The 20,366-nt window shown below is 40.9% G+C and overlaps 1 protein-coding gene across 1 annotated transcript; it reads right to left on the bottom strand.

Annotated features, from left to right (window-relative positions):
• Nucleotides 1–361: 361 nt before the first annotated feature.
• acanb (aggrecan b) lies at nt 362–18,918 on the bottom strand. The gene is made up of 19 exons (XM_051382344.1): nt 18,825–18,918; nt 13,599–13,674; nt 12,688–13,077; nt 12,168–12,342; nt 11,296–11,423; nt 10,883–11,176; nt 10,418–10,672; nt 9,614–9,788; nt 9,204–9,331; nt 8,761–9,054; nt 7,625–7,729; nt 7,358–7,465; nt 6,108–7,196; nt 5,910–6,014; nt 5,598–5,756; nt 4,627–4,709; nt 4,403–4,547; nt 3,509–3,691; nt 362–2,655 (listed from the first exon to the last, which is right to left on the bottom strand). The coding sequence occupies exons 1-19, from the start codon at nt 18,825–18,827 to the stop codon at nt 2,564–2,566; spliced, it is 3,987 nt and encodes a 1,328-aa protein (XP_051238304.1). The 5' UTR covers nt 18,828–18,918; the 3' UTR covers nt 362–2,563.
• Between the last annotated feature and the right edge of the window lie 1,448 nt (nt 18,919–20,366).

The raw sequence follows: 20,366 nt of genomic DNA, 5'->3' as shown, positions 1-20,366 counted from the left end.
CTCTCCCTGTTACACACACACACACACACACACACACACACAGCAGATCTTTTTGTGGTGTCTGTAGCGATGAAGGTAGTCGCTGTAGAGCCTGATAAAGGAGCTATTTACTATGTGTTTTTTTTTCACGGTTGAGTTCCACAGGAAGGTAAAAACAAACTAAATGCAAGGTTTGTTCCTCTGGCTTAGAGAGTTTACCTCAAATTTCACTGCTCTAGGGAAAGATGATGTTTCCAGAAAGCGACAGAAATCTCTCTTTTCAGAAGTTAGTGTATACAGTGCAAAGACCCCTGCTTAATAGAAGGGTATGTGTGCAGTGACCCCTGGGTAAAAACGTGATAATAATAATGTCACAGAGACGGATGATTCCAAGTTTTATTTGGCACAGCACAGTACAGTATACTGTATGTTCACATCAGGATTCGGGATCGAAACAAAGTCACAACAGATGTGTGTTTGCAATGTTACACATATTTTGGTTTATTTGTCAAAAGTTTATACGTCCTACTCATAATCACTCAAATGTTGGCTTCATGTTGAAATGTGAGCATATCCTGTGGTGTGATAGATTTAAATAATCCAGCTCACACCAGGAGCATCCAAATCAACACTTATTTACTTGTACAAATTGAGCTTGGTGTTCACTTTGTGGCGTCATCAGGCTCACTTATACTCTGTAGTGTGTTTACTGAAGTGTGTGTGTGCCTGTGAGAGTACCAGTTTGACTGTGTGTGTGTGGTTGTTGTTTCAATGTTTGTGATTATTTTTCTGTGAGAAGTCAGATATGGACACAAGTATCTGCTCTCAAAGTGAAGCAAATCTTGACCGTAAAAGGTCATGGTCAACATTTTTATAACCTTCTCTTCCACCTCAACCTTTTCCATTCTCAACATTTTTTATAATTTCTACTGCTTTCACAGCTCCTTTTCGCTACAATTGTGTCATTTCTCAAGTTTTAAGAAGTACATTTCGGTTGATAAGAGCATGTCACATGAAACGCAACCAGAAATCTATGTAAAGATGTCAGAAGATTTAATAAAAAAATCCATTTGTGTCTACGTTCAGCTGGCTGGTCAAAATCAGTCTCGCCCCCTTGACAAGTAACTCATAACTGCAACTTACCAGTTAATTAAACTAACAAATCAACAAACAGGTAGGTGATTAATTAATCAAACAATGAAATTGTTTGTTCTGTGTAAGTTATTGACAGATCCTGCTGTTCAGAGAATTGTAGAGAGAATATTTACAGTGAGAAATCCATTACAGCAAACACTGAATCTGACTAAGACACAGAGGTCATTGATTGCTCTTGAGAAGTCACAAACATAAACCCCAACCTGCACAACGGGGTGTGCATCTTTTGCATCAGATGACCCAATGAGGTGGACTTCAGCACCGTTCTGGAAGCTCCTCAGTGTCATACTGTAGATTTCACCTGTTACTTAGAGTGCTTCCCTTGCCATGTGTCAGCTACAGATGAGGTTTTGTTTTTTATGTGTGTGTGTTGTTTTTTTATTTATTTTTTTACTGTTTAAGGTGCACTGGATTCAAATGATTAGCACAGAAGTGACTGAAGACTCTGAAAAGTGCATGAGTGCTGACTCTTTCAATCCAGGTCTTTTGCAGTGACTTTAATCACATCTTGAAGTTGGATTTCTTTTCATCATCAAATGGAACAGCACAATCATTTCAGTATATATGATGCCCTGGTCGTGTAGTTGCACAGCGGTTCTCAGACTTGAGGTTGTGACATTATAAATTGGGGTCCTGAAAGATGGTTTATGGTATTTAAGACTAGTTCTACTGCATGTATTGCCATGTTTTTTCCCCGACCTTTTACTCAGATTTGGGATTTTATGCAATGCTGAATTTGAGTAAGTCTCAAGGCCTCCTATGATAATTCAAATAAAACAAAACCTAACTTCACAATTCTCCATGCTGTAGGTGGGAGGGGTAACATTGCTGTATTTTAAGGGGTCACAACCTTAAAGTATGAGAATCACATCCATTGCCTATAATGTAGGAAACGGTTTGTTTTACCAGTCTAAAGCGCACAGTTGTAGTCCTTAGAGTCTAAGACCAAATAAAAGAAATAAAAAAAAACTAAGAAACACAGATCTAGAAAAGTACCCTAAAAATATAGCAAAAGTCTATGTAACAATGCGTTTTACTTTAGAGAATCCAGCTGCAATCGAAAACACGTTTACTGGGCTGTTTTAGACCTCTTATCACTATATGACAATTGTATCTATCTTACTTTGTGTCCAGTGCTGGAAACTGATTGCAGAAAATTTCCTCTTGTGCATTGAGATAAAACTTCCAAATACTGGGTCACAGCTATAAATTAGATGGTATAAATACACAGAAAACTGCCTTTAGAAGGTGCAGAGTGCACTCTCCAAAATGTCAGTCAATTGCACTATCACTGTCTACATGTGCTTTAGTGTGTGTATACACATGTTAGGGAATGTTATCTTTTTGGTCGGGCATTTGCATTGGTGTCCATGCTTCTTTACAAAAGGGGTCCTTTGTGGCTCTCTGTTGTATGTCCTTTCATTCCTGCTCAGAGCAGCTTCCTCTGTTCCTGCTGGCTGCTGACCCCTTTACTTCTTCTCCTGAGCGATCTTTTGTGTAGCCTGTTGCTGTTGGTGCCAGCTGGGGGAGAAAAGGTACGCATACTGATGACATCATGTACACATAAGCTGCCAAGACTGATAAATTACGCTGAAGTGACTAGTGTGACTAAAGGATCCAGTTCAAAAGCTACCATGGACTCTTCATCAATGAGATGTTCAAATGTTAGCTCTGCAGGAGGTGTGTTTTTCTGTCTCCCCACTGATACTGAGTTTCACACCCTTTACCTTTTTCTTTGCCTCATTTCTTTCACAGTTTAAATCTCCCTGCATTGGTCTGGGTGCTCTTTCTTCTACATTTCTTGCTCATGAATGAAGTGAATTGAAAACCTGCACTAGGGGCGCCCAGGTAACCTAGGGGTTTCAGGCATTGAGAAAGAACTGCATGTCTGAGTTCGACCAGGGACCTTTGTTGACTTGGGACCGACTTCTATCTCTCACTGACACATTACTAATAGGAGACTTCACCCATGTAATCGCTTTGTTTACATTCATTCACTGTGATACAATGACAAGGAGAAGACTACTGAGTATTTCTTAAACTTCCTTAATGTTGTCCTCGCTATCAGCAACCTTTGTAGGCGTCGGCAGCCGATGCTGAAAAATAATGACGCATTTGTCTTGGATCCACCAGATCTAAATGTGGAAAAAGTTTTGAACTCAACATTATATAGAGGGGCATGTGTGTCAAAAGTACACCGTATTACAGTATATTGTTTTGTTAGTTTCTTTTGTCTAATTTCACATTGTATCTGGTACTACTTTGTTTTGGTTGTTTGGCTGAGGCTGCTAAATTCAACTGTTAAATGAGCTACACAAACAGTTTTACATTATGGACAGTAAATCCATATTTCACCATTTCCCTGCAAGCTCACCTTCTGTACATTCCACTTGTGGCTTCTCCCACTGTCCGTTTGCCATACAGCGTATCACAGGCAGGTGGCGCTGTGTGTAGCCTGCGTTACACTGATAGCGGACTATAGAGTTGACAACGTAGTGCGCTCTGCTGCTACCCATTGGGCGACCATTTTCCACCTCAGGGGGAACTCCACACGTGACTGAAAAAGAAGAAACAAAAAACATTAAAGGTTTAGTGGAAGAGTTCACAATTCACAATTCCCTTGCTTCACCCTGCCCTTCCAAGCACAAAGGAAAAACTACAAAATGCACAAAAAAGACAAACACCTATCTAGAGCCAGTATTTGGTTTGTCTGTTCTGGGCTTCTATAAGAACATGGCGGCCTCCACTGAGAGCAACCTATGACGTTTGTAGATAAAAATGACTCATTCTGAGGAAACGAAAACACAGTTCCTACATGCAAGTCATTATACACTAATGAAAACAGATCCATGAAGATTGTATTAAATTCCAGCCAATAGATCCTTGTAAATTTCACACACTGAACCCTCAAAATTCTTGTTTTTGTGTCATGGTTTAATCCAAAGTGTCTTGCAGTGCATCAAGATGCAGTGTGAATTCCCATTGTTACCTACTGAGCTCCACAGGGCTATCTATGTTCTCCAACCACAGTAAACCAAACATTTAAGGAATCCATCTGTATGTCTCATATCCCAAGTAAATTTTCCTACTAAAAAGATTTGAGAAAAAAAAACCCACTGCTCATCTGGTATTAGATTTCACTGAGGTGCTGGAGCTATAGACTATCAAACTTTTATGCACAGAACTGAATGTGAGGATGCTTTTCTACTAGAAAGAATTCCCAGAATCATACGTTGTCCAGACACATATTCTAACCCAGTAAACCTACCGGGTCCGGTCTTGCAGGTGAAGGGAAGGTGGTAGTTGCAGGGCACATCATTCCACTGTCCGCCCTCGTGCCAGATCATCACCACACAGTCCTCCCCAGAGTTGAAGTAGTTATCTGGCTGGTTGGGCCTCCAATTCTCAAAGGTCTAAGATAGTTACAGTGATGATCAATAGATATATTGATAAGATAAATGACATAGACAGTTGTTAAACAACCAAACTCACCAGAGCGCTGCCGTCTGTCCAGCGGAACTCATTCTGCACATCTTTGTCGTTAAGTCCAATCCACTGGTAGTCCTGACCATTGGCTGCATTGCAGAAAAAAATTAATTTTAGGTTTGAAATAACTTACACATGTCCGCCCATCATATTATGCTTTAGCTTTAGGCCACTGGTTCTCAAACTATGGTATGTGTACCAATTGTGGTATGCAAACTCCTTCTAGTGGTAAGTGGAAGAATCTCTGAAATATTTTTCAAAAATGAAAGAAATTAGTTTAAATAACTTTAAATGATTGCAAAATATTACAAACTATTAAACTATAAGATTGCTATTTTGTTTCAATATCAGTTGCTACGTATTCATATTTGTGCATGTACATCCATGATTAATCATGAGCTAAAATATGATGGCAAGATAGCAAGCGGACCAGGAGGACCTCTTTTCCACCAAATTAGCTCTAGTCCTTGAACCGGTTCCATTAAGTCAACAATAAATAATCTTCTTATTAAATATGCCTCATGCACGAACTGCCTGTAGCTGAATAGGGTCGGCCTAAGCTACTGTATTTTAAATAAGAATACGAATTGTACTTGGAGAGCTTTATATTTTCAGAGGCAGTACGCGGTGTGGCTCTGTGCTAACCACCCAAAGGACATGATCCCTTATCAGCTTCCCACCTGTGAACACTGTCAACTGTTTATCAAGTTTATTTATCAAAACCTGACTAGTGATGTAGCATTCATAGCCTTTAAAAGTTAGAAATTCCACCTGTTGCTTAAATATTTTGTCAGATCAGATATCTTTAGACATACACACAAGATACATATACAGATGCACACACATACAGGTATTTAAAAAAAAACAAAAAAAAAAACACTTCCATGCTGGTGGGTTTGCACACACTCAAATGCCCTTCACTGGCCCCCGACCAGCTAGGCACACAAACACACACTGACACTCACACAGCTACTCACAGTTGACAAACTGCTGCTCCTCCTGGGAGCTAATGCTGACCAGGTGGGCGTTGAGCTCCTGACAGCGTTGCTCAGCCTCAGACCAGGTGTCTCTCTCCGCAAAGTGGAGGTAACAGCTGCCCATGAACTCCAACCAGCCCTCGGCACAGTCCTGCACAGCTACACACACACATACAAACAAACATATTTGGATAAAAGTGTAAACATATGTAAAAGATTACATTTCTATACTGGTATCTAACTTCTTCTAGCTTTTCAGCTAAATGGCATTAAAAACAAGGAGCTGTTCGTTATGCTGTTTTGGTGACTCACGTGTCAAGCAGTCTTCACCAGTGAAACCATTAGGACACTGGCACACAGCGAGTTCTCCCTGTACAGAGCAGGATCCTGAACTGCAGGGGTTTGGATCACAGGGGTCTGAGATAGAAAGAGATATAGAGACTCAACATCTCAAGCTTTCTTGGCCTTACGATACAGTATGATATCAGCAGAAACACCTAAACCACATACCATCCACTACTTTAGGCTGCTCCACAACAGCAGGGGTTTCTAATGACACTGACGGTGCAGTGGTTGGGCTGGTGTACGCTAGGTCTGGAGTCACTACATAGATGGTAGGTCCTGCACGGCCTTCCTGATACCCCTCCCCTGATTGGCCAAGACTGTCAATTTGCTCAGTGTAAGTAAGCTGAGATCCTGGCGGGAGGGCGACAGAAAGCTTCTCAGTGGATGGTGTTTCATGAGGGGCTCCACTTCCTGAGATATACAAAGTGCCACTGAATTCATGATGGATCCCTGACCCACTTCCTTCCCCGCTGACCTCCACAACCCCCCGGCCCGGTTCAGGTTGGCGCACCACTGGTGGTACGGTCACTTCCATCATGTCAGTGTCCGTTAGGTAGATGACATCGCCACGTTGCTGGAAAGAGTCCACACTTGCAGAGCCGCTGCCTGAGACACCAGATGGAAAACCACTTGGAAAGCCACTGTGAAACCCTGATCCAAATGGGCGATATCCAGACACCTCCTGCTCACCGGATGGCTGGACTGTTAGGTCAACAGCGCTGTGGTTGACAAATGAAATGCCAGAAAACCAACCAGAGCCTGACCCGGAAATACCTCCTGATCCGGATGTACTTGATTCCAAGACAGCCCCACTGGTATCAATGCCTCCCTGGCCTAACTCCTCCTCTGTGAGTTTTGGGCCTTTTGACACCTCCACCATCTTCCCATCCACCATGATGATCACTGAGTCTTCACCACTACCACTGACATCTCCACTTCCACTGGTAAAACCCGATCCCGATACTCCGGAGCCAGAGAGTTGTCTGTCAAGCCCCTCCCCAGATGCACTACCCGGTTCTCCAGATGTGAAGATGACAGAGCTTTCCCCCTCTGCTTCCTGCGGACCTCCAGACGCAGACTGATCGCCGGAGAAGACGTCAGTGTGCCCACTGAACATGACATTCTGTCCTGAACCAGAGGCGTCACCACTGGCACTGGAGGTGCTGGACTCCCCTGAGATCACCCCACTAGCTGAATAATCAGCTGAACCAGAGCCAGACACATCGACAGGAACTGGAGGTAAAATGGGTTTCACTGGGGGGAAATATTAAGAATGCAGACACTAGATTAGATACTTTGTTATATATTGTTTAGCAAAAGTGAAACATTGTGTATAATTGTATTCAAATGTAAAGTAAAAGACACTTTAGACTGTTATTTTCAGGTGTCATTATTTTTATTTTCAGGTGTCTTACCAGTAGGAGCAACTTGGTGAGTTGTGGTGGTGGTCTTGTTGATAAACTCCTCTATCATAGTAATATTCACACCAGTTTCAGTTTCATTGTAGAGCACAGTAGTTTCAACTAAAAACAAAACAAAACTGAGATGATGAAGATGCACAGAAATATTAAAGATAATATTAACAAACAAACAAATAATCAAAAAAAAAAACTGAAAAAATTTAAACTACAAGACCAAGCCAAACAAGGACTTGAACAGAGAACATATTTGATCAGTCTTACCTGTGGGAGCAAAGTGATCAATTGTGACTGTTGTCTTGTTGATAACATCCACTGTCACCATGGTCACATTCACACGGGTTTCAACATGAACAACAGGAACGTCAGCTGAAAAAGGCAAAATGAGATGACAGATTAGTTCAGTTCAAGTAAATTTTTAAGAATTATGGGAACTGGGAAGTTAAGAAATACACTATACAGTGATGTGCTAAAGCTAGCACTGCTAGCTAACTTAACCATTTATTGTTTTTAAGCCATTTATCCAGTCTGAACTATAGAGGAGCCAGTGGGAGCTCCCCTGAAAACATTTGAACTTTTGGGGGGTCTCTAGAATATTGACAATATGCTATTTTTGCCGTCCACTTATATTTTCCTATATGTTGATCATGATCGATAAGAAAAGATGCTATTATTGACATGATTCATGCATGAGGGTAATTTATCACTAATTCACTTTAAAACATATACAGAATATATTCTTGCCATCAGCGTTTAAGTCTGGCAGCACAATATCATTGACTTCACTCACTTTAAGTCAGATCAGAAAAGATCAGAACAAAATGTACTTTCCTAATCAATTGCCATTATTTATTTCAGTACCCACCATAAAAACAGCGAGCTCCCCCAAAAGCCATGATATTGTTCACACATTGCATTTATCCAACAGTTTTACTTACTTTTAGCTAACTTCTTAGAAGTTTCTTCTTGCTTACTAACAACAATAGTGTTCAGGGGTTATAGCAGATTTTTTTTTTAATGAATTCTATTAATCAGTTAAGCTACTCTACAATCTATGTGCTCCCTGGCAACTGTATCTCCTGGGGTACAAGAACCACTGGCTGGGAATCACTGCAATACATTATCAAGGTGTTATGCTAAATCAAAATTAATGTTGGCAAATATTTAAGTTCTACATGTTTAATATTTTCTACTGTATAATTTATATACATATATAATAGAATTGTAGCTGGGTAGTTTAATGATTTCTGGTTCAGAAACGGTCTCTGGTGTGTATGTCCTTTCATAGCCAGTGGCAACCATCAAGTAGAAAGAGAGTATCTATTTGCCCATATCACTTCTCTTCTCTATATTCCTTTGTTATTTGGGCGAGTTATCTACCACGCCTGACCCTGTCCTACCTTTAAAACAGTAGGCGTCATAGCGTGAGTGCTCATCAGGAAACCCTGTCTGATTGGGGTAAGCGTAGATGATGTGGACCCCAATCTGACCGCCTCCACAATGGGACCTGGCGGTTGTAATGGGGTAGCGGACGCTGCGGTCCTTCAACCAGCCTGGACGGCACTTGTCAAGCCCCTGGTTCCAGGCAGCATACAACTGCCCAGTGGTGGCCAGGGTGGTGTTGAGTTTCTGACAGTGCTGCACAGCCTCCTCAAAGGAGAAACTGTCATAGTCACTGGTGAAGAAGACCTCACCTAAGAAAATAAAATAAAATAAAATAACAGAAGCATTCACAAACATTCAGGAGAGTTCAAACAGCTGGACACATATAAAGATATTAAAGGTGACTTTAAATGTAAATGCTAGTAATTCAGTCTCCTCAGGGTGTGAGTGGGTTCCTCACCTTGCAGACGTTCCACATAACAAAACACATCATAATGTTCACTAGCGGGCCTCAGGCCATAGGATCTGACTCCTGGGAGGTGTGGCAGATTACCAGCACAGTTCTCTCTGGGTGAAACGATGGGATACCTGAGCATTAAAGAGAATGAAGGTACAGTATATTAATGTTTTGCTTTGTCATGATATCCCTCCAGGAATAAAATATACAACATACAACCAATCCAAGCAATTGGACTACAATAAGTAAACTAGTCATTTGTTTGGCGGGGGGAAAAAATCATGATGACACGGAATTATTCAAATTCTGTAATAAAAATTACATAAATGGAAAATCAACTTTGCACACTGTGGGAAACATATTGTGTTTTAATATATTGGTCTGTCTCTATTGTACACATGCCTCCAGCTGACCTGACAGTCTGGTCGCGGAGCCAGCCAGCGTCACATTGATGCAAGCCTTTTTCAAAGGCTGCCTGTAGTTGCTGGGGGCTGGCAATGACTGCCCCAATATTTTGGCAGGCCTGCTGAGCCTCCAGAAAGGTCAGAGTGTAACGACCAGTGATGGGTCGGTAGTGGAACACCACACCTGGGAAATGAGAGGAAGGGAAGAAAAGAAACACGTCTCATTTTATGGATGTCTGGATTTCTTTTAAGACTAGCCTACTTTGTTCAGTCATCTGAAGTCATCTTTATTTTTTCATTATGCCATTTGTTTTTTTCCCAGATGCAGACTGTGGTCATTCACTCATAGTTTGAACATTTAAAAGTCATTTTTGGCTGTTTATATAACATCAAGTTAGCCAATGACAACAATGCCGATGGAATGGGACCCTTGGCCAATAAACGAGCCGCAGGCATGCATGCCAAAAGTAAAAATACATATTAGGAAAGAACTGAACACAACAGTACGAAACAAATTCAGCTGCTTTTATACTTCAATACTTTTATATACTTCATCAATTTTAACACTGTTAGATGTTGCCTGCTACTGAAACCTTAACAGTTAAGTGAAAAATGATTTTTGGTTAGTGCAACAAACATTTTGCTTTACATTCAACTTGATGGCGCAGATTTCTTCCTATTTCAGTGACCATCTCCAAAATGGGTCACTGTAATGGGTCCACATGGCTATTCAGAAGGCAACACATTTATAGGCCACATCCTTCAGAGGAGACAGCCCCAGTTTGTTATTGATCAAGTACATAACCAACTTACCTGTGGGAGCCATGGCAGCATCTATGCCTGTCAGATCGAGTCCAGGCTCGCGTACCACAGGAGTCACTTTATCGTATGTATCTGTCACACTGGGTGGGACAGGCAGTGGGAAGAAGGTTTCGATTTCTCCACCGATGCCCTCCTCACCCCCAGGTGTGGGTGTAAGGCCTGGGTAGACCCCAGGGGCGGGTGTTATGCGGATGATGTCTGGGAAAGGAGTGGTTCTCATGGGCACAGCGCCTTCATCCTCACCAGCTGAGGAGACAAGATTACATAATTGCTTGATAAAATGCACCATTAAAAAGCCGTATTGACTAACACTAGGTTGATGGTTTCAATCAGCAACGATCCCAGAAATTCTTGAAATCTTAAAGAAGAAATTCAGCCTAAACTAATGCCATTACAAAACAAGTTATTTTGTCAACAAAGAGTAGATTATTTCCTAAGTCTCCAAGAAGAGTTTACCTTGGAAGCAGATAGCATCGTAGCGAGAGTCTGGGTAGGGGTATCCTGTCTGGTTGGGGAACAGGTAGACGGTTCTCACTCCCAGGAGTCCCCCTCCACACTGAGGTCTGGCAATATTGATGGGGTAACGTACACTCCTGTCTGACAGCCAGCCAGCGTTACACACATCCATGCCATTCTGCCAAGCCAGGTAAAGCTCTCCAGTGGAGGCTAGCCGGGCGCCGAGTTTTGCACACTGATCACCTGCTTCATAGAAGGTAAACTTCTCTACAGACATGGAGTAGAAGACTCTGCCTGGGAGGAGAGAAGAGGAGGCAAACAAGCTGACACGACAGTCTACAGTTGTGTGTAGAGTGTATTGGTTTCATGTGGGTAAGATAGCCTTTGTTGCTACCCTTGTTAGATGAGCATACCTGACATCTTCTCAGCAAAACAGTACACGTCATAGGTCTCGTTGACATCTCTGATGCCATAGGTTCTCACGCCTGGGAAGTTCTCCTTGTCTCCAAAGCAACGGTCCCGTGGCTCCTGGATGGGGTACCTTGAGAAGTTAAAAGAGTTGTCAGTCAGCAGATGGACTTTTATTGTGTCATTTATTGTAGTCTGTTGTTATGTTAAAGACATTTGTTTGTTTTATGTTCCCTGTCAGTTATTAAAAACACAAAGCCAAAACATAATATCGATGGGACTGTCCCATCAGGTCGCCAAAATACAGGACAGGACAGACTAAAAGGATCAATATGCCTCATCTAATGGTTGAACAGTGTCTGACAGAACCCCATATCTACATCTTTTGTCAGATGTTGGAATTGTAGGGGCCTGTGCATAACTTTCTATAGCCAACAATGTGACAACCATGCCCACTTGTAAAAGTAGGCAGAGTTTTACCATCGCTCAATTTCTAAGGAGAGACTGTCTGCAAGTGTCATTAGCGCCATTATCCATATTGGTACATTCATCGCATCTTATCCCCATTTAGAAAACACTTAGATGTGGCCAGACTACACGTCATACAAACTCCTTCATTAAAGCACCAGCTTTGATTACTGCGGCTCTGTGGTTTTGCCATGTCATGAACAACAAAAAACATCTTGGTGTTGAATCTGTGTCCAGCTTTCATTTCTGTGTGGAATTTGAATTTTTCTCTTTTTGTGTGTTCTGATTTCATCTAACTGTCCAAAGACATGCTATTTGGTGAATTAGGAACTCGACATGTCCATAGTGAGTCTGATCAGTATAAGCAGTTGAGAAATAAAAGATGGATGGAAGGATGGATGGACACTACCTAACAGTCTGATCAGAGAGCCATCCAGCATCACACTGGTGATATCCATCATCGTAAGCAGCCTGGAGCTGGGCTGGAGTAGCGATGCTGGCACCGTTCTGGATACAGGCTGCCTTCGCCTTCTCAAATGTCAGGGTGTAGCGGGTGGAGATGGCTCGATAGTGGAACACAATACCTGTAAGATACAGAAAGTGAGCGAAAGACAGAAGAACTATGATTAAATGTCTTTAAAACTATGCCCATTTGACAAGCTCTTTTCTAACAACATTTGTGCTCAAATTTCGCCAGACCTCTATGAGCATGACGAGACAGTAAGACCATTATAACTCATAATTTATGCTACGGATATTTGTTTCTACCCAACTGTTTTGGGGGTATGTTGTTTAAGAGAACCTTCAAGATAGAACTGTTGGAGCTAAGTTGTTGTATGTTTGGTGTTTCAATAAACACTGATGGATGTTTGACTACCATGTGGTGAGTAATTTTGTAGTGACCATCTGTTAATGTTTCTGTGGCTTACCCTGAACCTTGATGTCCACAGAGTCATAGTTGTCCTCAATGGCGTGCATCACCTCACAGCGGTAGGTGCCAGAATCTTTGGACCTCAGCTCTGTTATCTCCATGGTGGCATCCGTGGGCACCAGCGGGTAGTTGATCATCGTCACTCTGTCCAAATACTCTGTCTCTACATTAACTTTTCCCTCTAATGCCACCAGGATCGTGGTGACTTTCTCCTTGGTGACGTAGGTCCATTTGATGCGATGGGAGAGCGGGGCGATGGTTGGGGCACCAGGGTCATTGACTGTGTTGTCCTGGAAGTAGCATGGTACCACTACCTTGCTGCCCAGAAGAGGACGGAGAGGCATTTCCAAAGGGATGCTGACACGCAATGTGCCATCTAGGGTCAAGTCTAGGGTAAAGATAGGTCGTGGTTAGGTCTTTTATTTGTTAAAGAGGTTACAACCATAATCCAGATATATGTTTTTTGCAGAATCTCTTACGGTCATGGGCTATGGGACAGCCTTCATAAAAATGTTAAATAGACTGCACTTATGTAGCACTAATCAATCATAGTAGGACAAAGCTTCACACGATGGACCCAGGAATTGATCTACCAACCCTACCTACAATTAATGAACAACTTTTTAGTTGACCCAAAAAAAAAACAATTGAGAAAACGTCCTCATGACTCATTTGTTTTTATACTGCTTATTACTTTATGTCTCTGGAAATGTCTAGAAAACACAATACATCAGCAGCATGTTGAATCAAGTTCTAATCAGACTGTAGATTTCACAAAAGATAATGCAGAGATAGATTAAAATATAGCTTAATATTAACATTTACACAGGGATGATGAAGATAAGAATTAATTTAATGAAACTAAAATGTAACAGTTGTTACTGTAGTTGTTAACAGTAGAGCACCTACCTCCGTCTTCAAACAATGATGTTGCTGAGATGAGGGGCAAGGACACACAAAGCAGAAGCAGGGGGGTCATCGTTACCTGAAAAATACCCAAAATGAAACACTGGAATCAAATTTGTTGCTACAGAAAGCCAGTCCTTCTTCTCTTTAGTACAGCACAGTTTTAGTCACCTAACCTGATTCAGCTATCTCTACCACCATCAGTTTAGGTATTTTATGCTAAAAAAAAATCTATTGCCCCAAGGAAATAAAAAATGCAATGGAAAAAAATAAAGGTTTAATGTTTATAGTGATATTTGTCCTTTTCAAACCATATCACCATAAACTTAACTGATCACAAGTTGGCTTAAACGAGAATATTCAAAGAATAAACAAAGTGTGTATATAGAGGGTGTGTATAATGATAGAAACTTTAAATGCTGACTGAATGAACCGTGAAGTGTTAGAATGAATATGTGAGTTTATTTTCATTTTCCTCTCTTCCTAAATGTCGCTGTGATTTTTTCCAACTCCTGTACACTTACATTCATATTCCACGTTATCCAGGATATTCAGTGCATTTGGTTATTATTTCAGCATCATTAGCTAAAATGGAAATAGGATGCCAAGAGACTCTAGTATCATTTGGAAATACCATACATGCCCACTAAGGAATAAAAGCCTCTCTGTCTCTGGGCACAGGAAATGTCTTTAGTACTAAAATAGGTTCAGGCTGAAAGGGTGAAGTATGATTCATTCATTTCAAATGCTTTTCCATTTGTAAAAAACTAATGAGGAAATTAATGTTGAAATTATTTCCAACCTACTAACTGTCCTTTCAACCTGTGTCCTTGTCTGTGTGCATACAATATATTTATAGCACTGGTCCATCTCTTGGTCCAAAATCTCTTGCTGTCAAATCGTCTGTCTTCATGGCTATGGCCATGCTATAGTGAAAACTGCTATGAAGTTTACATTTATTTGTCAGTTGGTTCACCACTTTGGTTCAGACTGAAATATTTTCAAAACTAAATTTTTTGTCATTCATGGGGTGCAGAGGAGGAAGTATACTGATGTTGGTGATCCCCTGACTTTTCCTCTAGCACCACCATGAGGTTGACATTTTTGTCTTTTTGTGAAATATCCCAACAACCATTGAATGGATTGCCATGAAATCTGCTACAAGTACCCAAGGTGCCCAGTGGATGAATCATAAAGAGTTATAAAGAGTTCGGTCTAGACCTGCTCTATTTGAAGTGTCCTGAGATAACTTCTGTTATGAATTGGCGCTATACAAATAAAATTGAATTGAATTGAATTGAATTGAATAATAACTTTAAAAATCCTGAAACGTTTTACTGCTAGCACCAACATGAGGTTGACATTTGTGGTTTTGAGTGAAATATCTCCATAACCACTAAATTATAGCATACTAAAAGTATGTTAGCATTGTCATTGAGAGCATGCTGACTTTTTTGCTCTGTCAAGAAAACAGATTTTGATCAGTTTTTGGTCACACAATTCAAATTTGACCTTAAATATCATTAAATATCAGCAACCGCCAACTTCAATCCAAAACATCAGCATTGCAATCACAAACCCACATCTGTAAAACCCTTATTACCACATTGCTTATTTTCTCTCAACTTTCCACTGCTGTGACGTGCAGCACGTCAAATGTACAAAATCGTTGCGAGTCCCAACTGAACCTTCATTGTGCTACGTTCACAAGCCCCAGTACAGGCTGCAGAAAGCACCCATTTCATTCCAAACAGCCACACAGAGACGTTTACAACCAATAAATTTGAAGCCCACAGTCACAAAGCATTTGCAGTTGTTGATTTGAGGTTGGCAGCCTGGTGAAAGGCCCAAAGAGAAGTTCAACTGACTCAGCATAAAAAATCCGATCATATATATAATTACAGTGTGTGGACGCATTCATGTGGCATGCATGCTGTATGTGTGTGTTTGTGTGTGTGTGTGTGTGTGTGTGTGTGTGTGTGTGTGTGTGTGTGTGTGTATGTATGTGGGCTGCTAGCATTCTCAGAGTTCCACAGATCCAGGACATACAGTACAGTAGGACTAATATTTGCCCTGCTGTCTAAGATCTGTCTGTGAATGGAGTGAACGTTGGCCCAGTTTGGGAGGAAACAGTAAATACCTCACAGGATATGTAGACAGACTGACAAATCCACCCACACCGTTATTATCAGGCTGTGATGTTCATTCAAGCCCCGGTGACATATTGTAACTCACTTTATGGTATTCTCCAGAGACTGTTTCACATTCATTCCTTTATTTTCAGAGTTTTTCAAACATTGTTGGGCTTTTTCGCAACTTCTCATGAATTGTATCTATTTTCCTCAAATTGCTTTTCAACAGCAACCTCTCATGAACTTCTCCTGTATGACATTGCTTATGCATGTGCTGCAAGACTACAAGTGAGCGTTAATGCAACACATCTTGAAAGTATTTCTAGTGAATAAACTGGTTTCTTTCCATCTTCAGCAGTGGGTGTCTCCTTGTATGATTGTTAGTTCAAAATGATGAGACACGAATGAAGTTCCAGGTCAATGGCCTACTTATAACTGACTTTATTAATTCATACATTACATTGCTGTATTTTCCTGGAGAAATGTAGGCTAAAATTTGAATTGAATGGGGGAAAAAAACAATTTTGCATCATATCATATTGTCTACAATGTCGGAAACAATGATATATGCAGCCTGCAAAAGCAATGTATAAAGTGTATCTAACAACTTAACAGCAGGAAACAATATTGTTTTTGCTGAACCCCAGTTGTGTAATGTCACGCCTTTCTGCAGTGATGTAGAAGTGTACTCTAGGGTGTGTCAGTACAAAGTGACATCACTAACAGAGGACTCTTCTGGCCACACCCATCAGTGATGGAGAAACTTAACCGAAGAAACACCACCAGAGTGCAGTGACACACTCATTTCAGCCTGGTTTTCAGTTACTCTGGAATAAATAATATAAATAAAATATTAATATAGATTTTAAAAATGACATTGTCATATGTCACAATCAAGGTGGGCCTCCCAAAAGTGGATATAGTCAGCAATATCCAGCTAGCAATTACACTGTGTTCACACTCTCACAATGTATGAACACAGAGAACGCCAGCAAAAACTCTGGCCAAGCCAACCAAAACTTTAACTCTTTATTGCTTACTATCCGATCATTGAGAAGCTCCTCGGCTCTCTTTAAATGCATCATTTACACTGCGGCCACTTCATAATGTGGACTAGCATTCGTGAGCAAGCCACACAGGGCCAGGTCAGCCCTCTCTCCACAGTGTGCCCATTCAGTCAGTGGGGTGGCTGCTGCTCCTCTGTTCGGGGGTTGTGGTATGTTCCGCTCCCAGCTAAGGTAGAGGGCAATAAGGCCTTGGTCTGTTCCAGCAACCGTCAGGAGCCGGGCCTTGGGGTGCGACCTGCCAAGGTAAACACAGGCGGGCAACCAGGGGAGGCCCTCCCCACCTCCCACCTCCCACCTCCACCCACTCTTCTCCAACCCTCCCTCAGCAGAAGAACAGAGTTGACATTGATACAGTGCGCATTAACAGAAACACAGACTAACACTCATAGATCACCGAGGGGATGTGTGGGAGCGCACGTCCGATGCCCCTGGTAAAGAAAACGCATAGGAGTGTGTGTACATATGTCAGTATTGACACATACTGTTAGGCCTGTGTTTGAGAACAAGCACAGACTCTGGCACAGTGAAATAAAAAAATCATATTCACAGATGCTTATGGGTGCATTATACATGCCTATATACTCAGCAGACTATGTTCAAAGACATGATTGAGCAGCATGTGCACATTTGTTAAATGTGTCACACATATACACAAGTTACAAGACTGAGGAATCAAGTGTTAGTTCAGTAACTTACAGATTGTACTAAATATAATGAGTGTAATTATTCCTGCTTTAACTGAACCCTTTGTTGATTTTGCTTTTCATTTCTGACATCTAAAAATTACAATTCACAACATGCGCTCACACAGCCTGGTGTTACCATAGTAACAGGATGTCATTCCTGACAGTAGTTTCATATATTACAATAAGTAACATTGTTTTCCCAGTAATGACACACTGTTTGACTCCTCAAGTGCTCCACTCAGGATTTGAATTGAAACGGAAAATAAACATGTTCCCCTCTTTCCATTAAAACCTCAAGGTCTGGCAGCAGTTTGGAAACTGATTATGTGAGACTGTGACAGTACAGCATCTCTTTTCATTTTCATGAATCAGCAGGGAGACAGCACTGTCTCATATATTTAAAGATTTGTGTACACTCTTGCACATTTTAGTATCTTATTCCTCATAATGCCATCAGTGGTTCCTGGACTTCAGACCCCCACTAAGAGTCGCGTTATAAATCTGAGGGGTTGCAAGATGATTACGAGACAAGAGAGCAGAAAAAAGTATTTTTATTTTTTCAGACTTTCCTCTAATCTTTGCTTTTTTCCCCCTTGTGTAGTACTGGCTATTTCTACCTTTTCAAACCTCTAAAAATGATTAAAAAAAACAAGCAAGCAAAACAAATTTCTCTTTGATTAGAGTGGTTCAAATTGGTAGACATATGTAACTAGTGACAAGGAATTACAAGTACATTGCTTTATTTTAAGTGGTCACACCCATAAAGGTTCATACCACATTTCATTGGGAAAAGAGACACCTGGCATACTAATATATAATTAATTCAGACACTGAGTAAAATTCAGTTGCGTTAATAATTTCCTCTTCCTGAAACTCATATTTTAGCCCCATTAGGTCACATTATATTATCACTATGGAAATCATAGTATGAAGTTATTAAGTGCTGTGAAATGAAACCAACAAATCGAACAATCAGTTTGTTAAAAAGAGTAGCTGACTGCATTAACACCTCACTAAAGTCAACTCAGCAAAACTCAGAAAGCACACCAGACACCAGCAAAAACACCACAACTCCCATCAGCACAAAAAGTTAACACTAAGAATCTAATCACGTTTTATCTGTTTTGTCAAACACTATATGTATTAGCTGTAATTAATTTCCCAGAGATCAGATTCAGAACTACTTGATAATGAAAAAGAAATGTCAGTGTTACCTTTGCTTTGACATCTGAGTACAGTGCCTCAATGTCATACCTGTCCTCCAAGCAGAGGATGAAGAATCCCCCCTAAAACCCCTTCAAAATATTCCTTGTTAGGGACTCCAGTGGTGAGTTGTAAACGTACCATTGATGTTCCAAAGCTCCCAGTGCCAGCGACTCCAGGGGCCTCTCACTCCTGCCTGAGTAGTAGAGCAGAAAGAAGCTCTTTTCAAACTCCACCACACATTTAGATGTTGGAAATCGAGAGAGAGGAAAAGAGAGAGAGAGAGAGAGAGAGAGAAGGAGGGAGAGAGAGAGGGTGGGGGGTTGGGGGTGGTCTTCTCCTGCCAGTTGGTGAGGTCATACAAACAGCCTTAAATATCAAAGCTGGAGCACAGAATCTGAGAAATATTTTATTTATGATTTAGTATCAGATTATATTTGATATAAATATACAATAAGACAATAACATGTTGGTCTTTGCTCTAACCTGTTACACTTACTGTACATACACCTAAAATCAATACATCTCAACCTCTATGGTAAATCACAGGTACAGGGCTGACACATAAACTCATTACCACCGCTGATTAATGGGACTTGTAGAGGTTGATCTACAGAAACACTCACTACTCTTATAGCAGACAGAAAGTCACATGCATCTTAACAGTAGGTGCATTGTACATGTGACGTAAATATAGTGGTAGTAGATCTTTAGATCCTGATAGATTCCAATGCTACTGCATGTTTATTGATTGAGAAGTGCATCAGTTTGCAAGTTTTCATTTTCCCTGCATGAGTTCAAGTTAAGTTAATCTTATCTTATGCTTTGGCCCATGCTGTCTGTATGATTTTAACTATGGATGTATTAAAGGAGTGTTCTGCCAGCCAAGCATTTTCTGTGGCTATGGTGCAACACATCCTGCTGACTGCTAATTGGTTAATTCGTCTGCACCAATTCCACCACAACAGTATAGTTATTTTGTAGGCTACTTGGCAAATTAACTGGGTGTTAACTGGGTTTGACCAGATTCTTCTAGGTTGATGAAAAGGATCTCATAGCTGTTGTGATAGCTAGATCAAGGAATCAAGGAATCAATTCCTAATAATATTATGAATTTTTACTTATAGAACAAAAGGCCGTTTCCATCTGTTTTATTCCATAATGTTGAAATATTGGATTCTGTAAAAAAACAACTACAAATATGTCTCATAATGTTACAGAACGTAAAATATGTGTTGTGCTCAGAAATCTCAAGGAGTGTGTGTAATTGTGAGGTAGCTGATTAAACGGCAAAAATCCCGAGATGTGAGTGCTTGTGTGTGCACTTGTTTTTGTGCATAAGTGCGGCCATTTCCTTATGTATAGATACTGCCACATGTGTATGCTGCTGGTGTCTGTGTACATTCAGTTTAAAGTCAAACATGCTAATGTTGGCCTGAGGTTGAGGAAAGGCGTGTCTCCCCGTTCGTCTCCCACCAAACTCTATTCAGAGGTGTAAATACTGGCTGTGTGCTCGCTGCACTCACTGACGCACACTTACCGTCTACATCTTCAAAGGGGGACTTATTAACGGCCCATTTGCTATAATTTTGTGCTTATTTGCAGACTCAATTTTTATTCAGCGGCTGCACACAGATGAAATAGTAACACCAGGTTTACTCACCATCATTCATGTCAATCAGC

Source organism: Dicentrarchus labrax, unplaced genomic scaffold (genome assembly GCF_905237075.1).
Source record: "Dicentrarchus labrax unplaced genomic scaffold, dlabrax2021, whole genome shotgun sequence".
Lineage (NCBI taxonomy): Eukaryota > Metazoa > Chordata > Actinopteri > Moronidae > Dicentrarchus > Dicentrarchus labrax.
The sequence above is the reverse complement of the archived record's forward strand: the minus strand, read 5'-3'. Positions and strand labels throughout refer to the sequence as shown.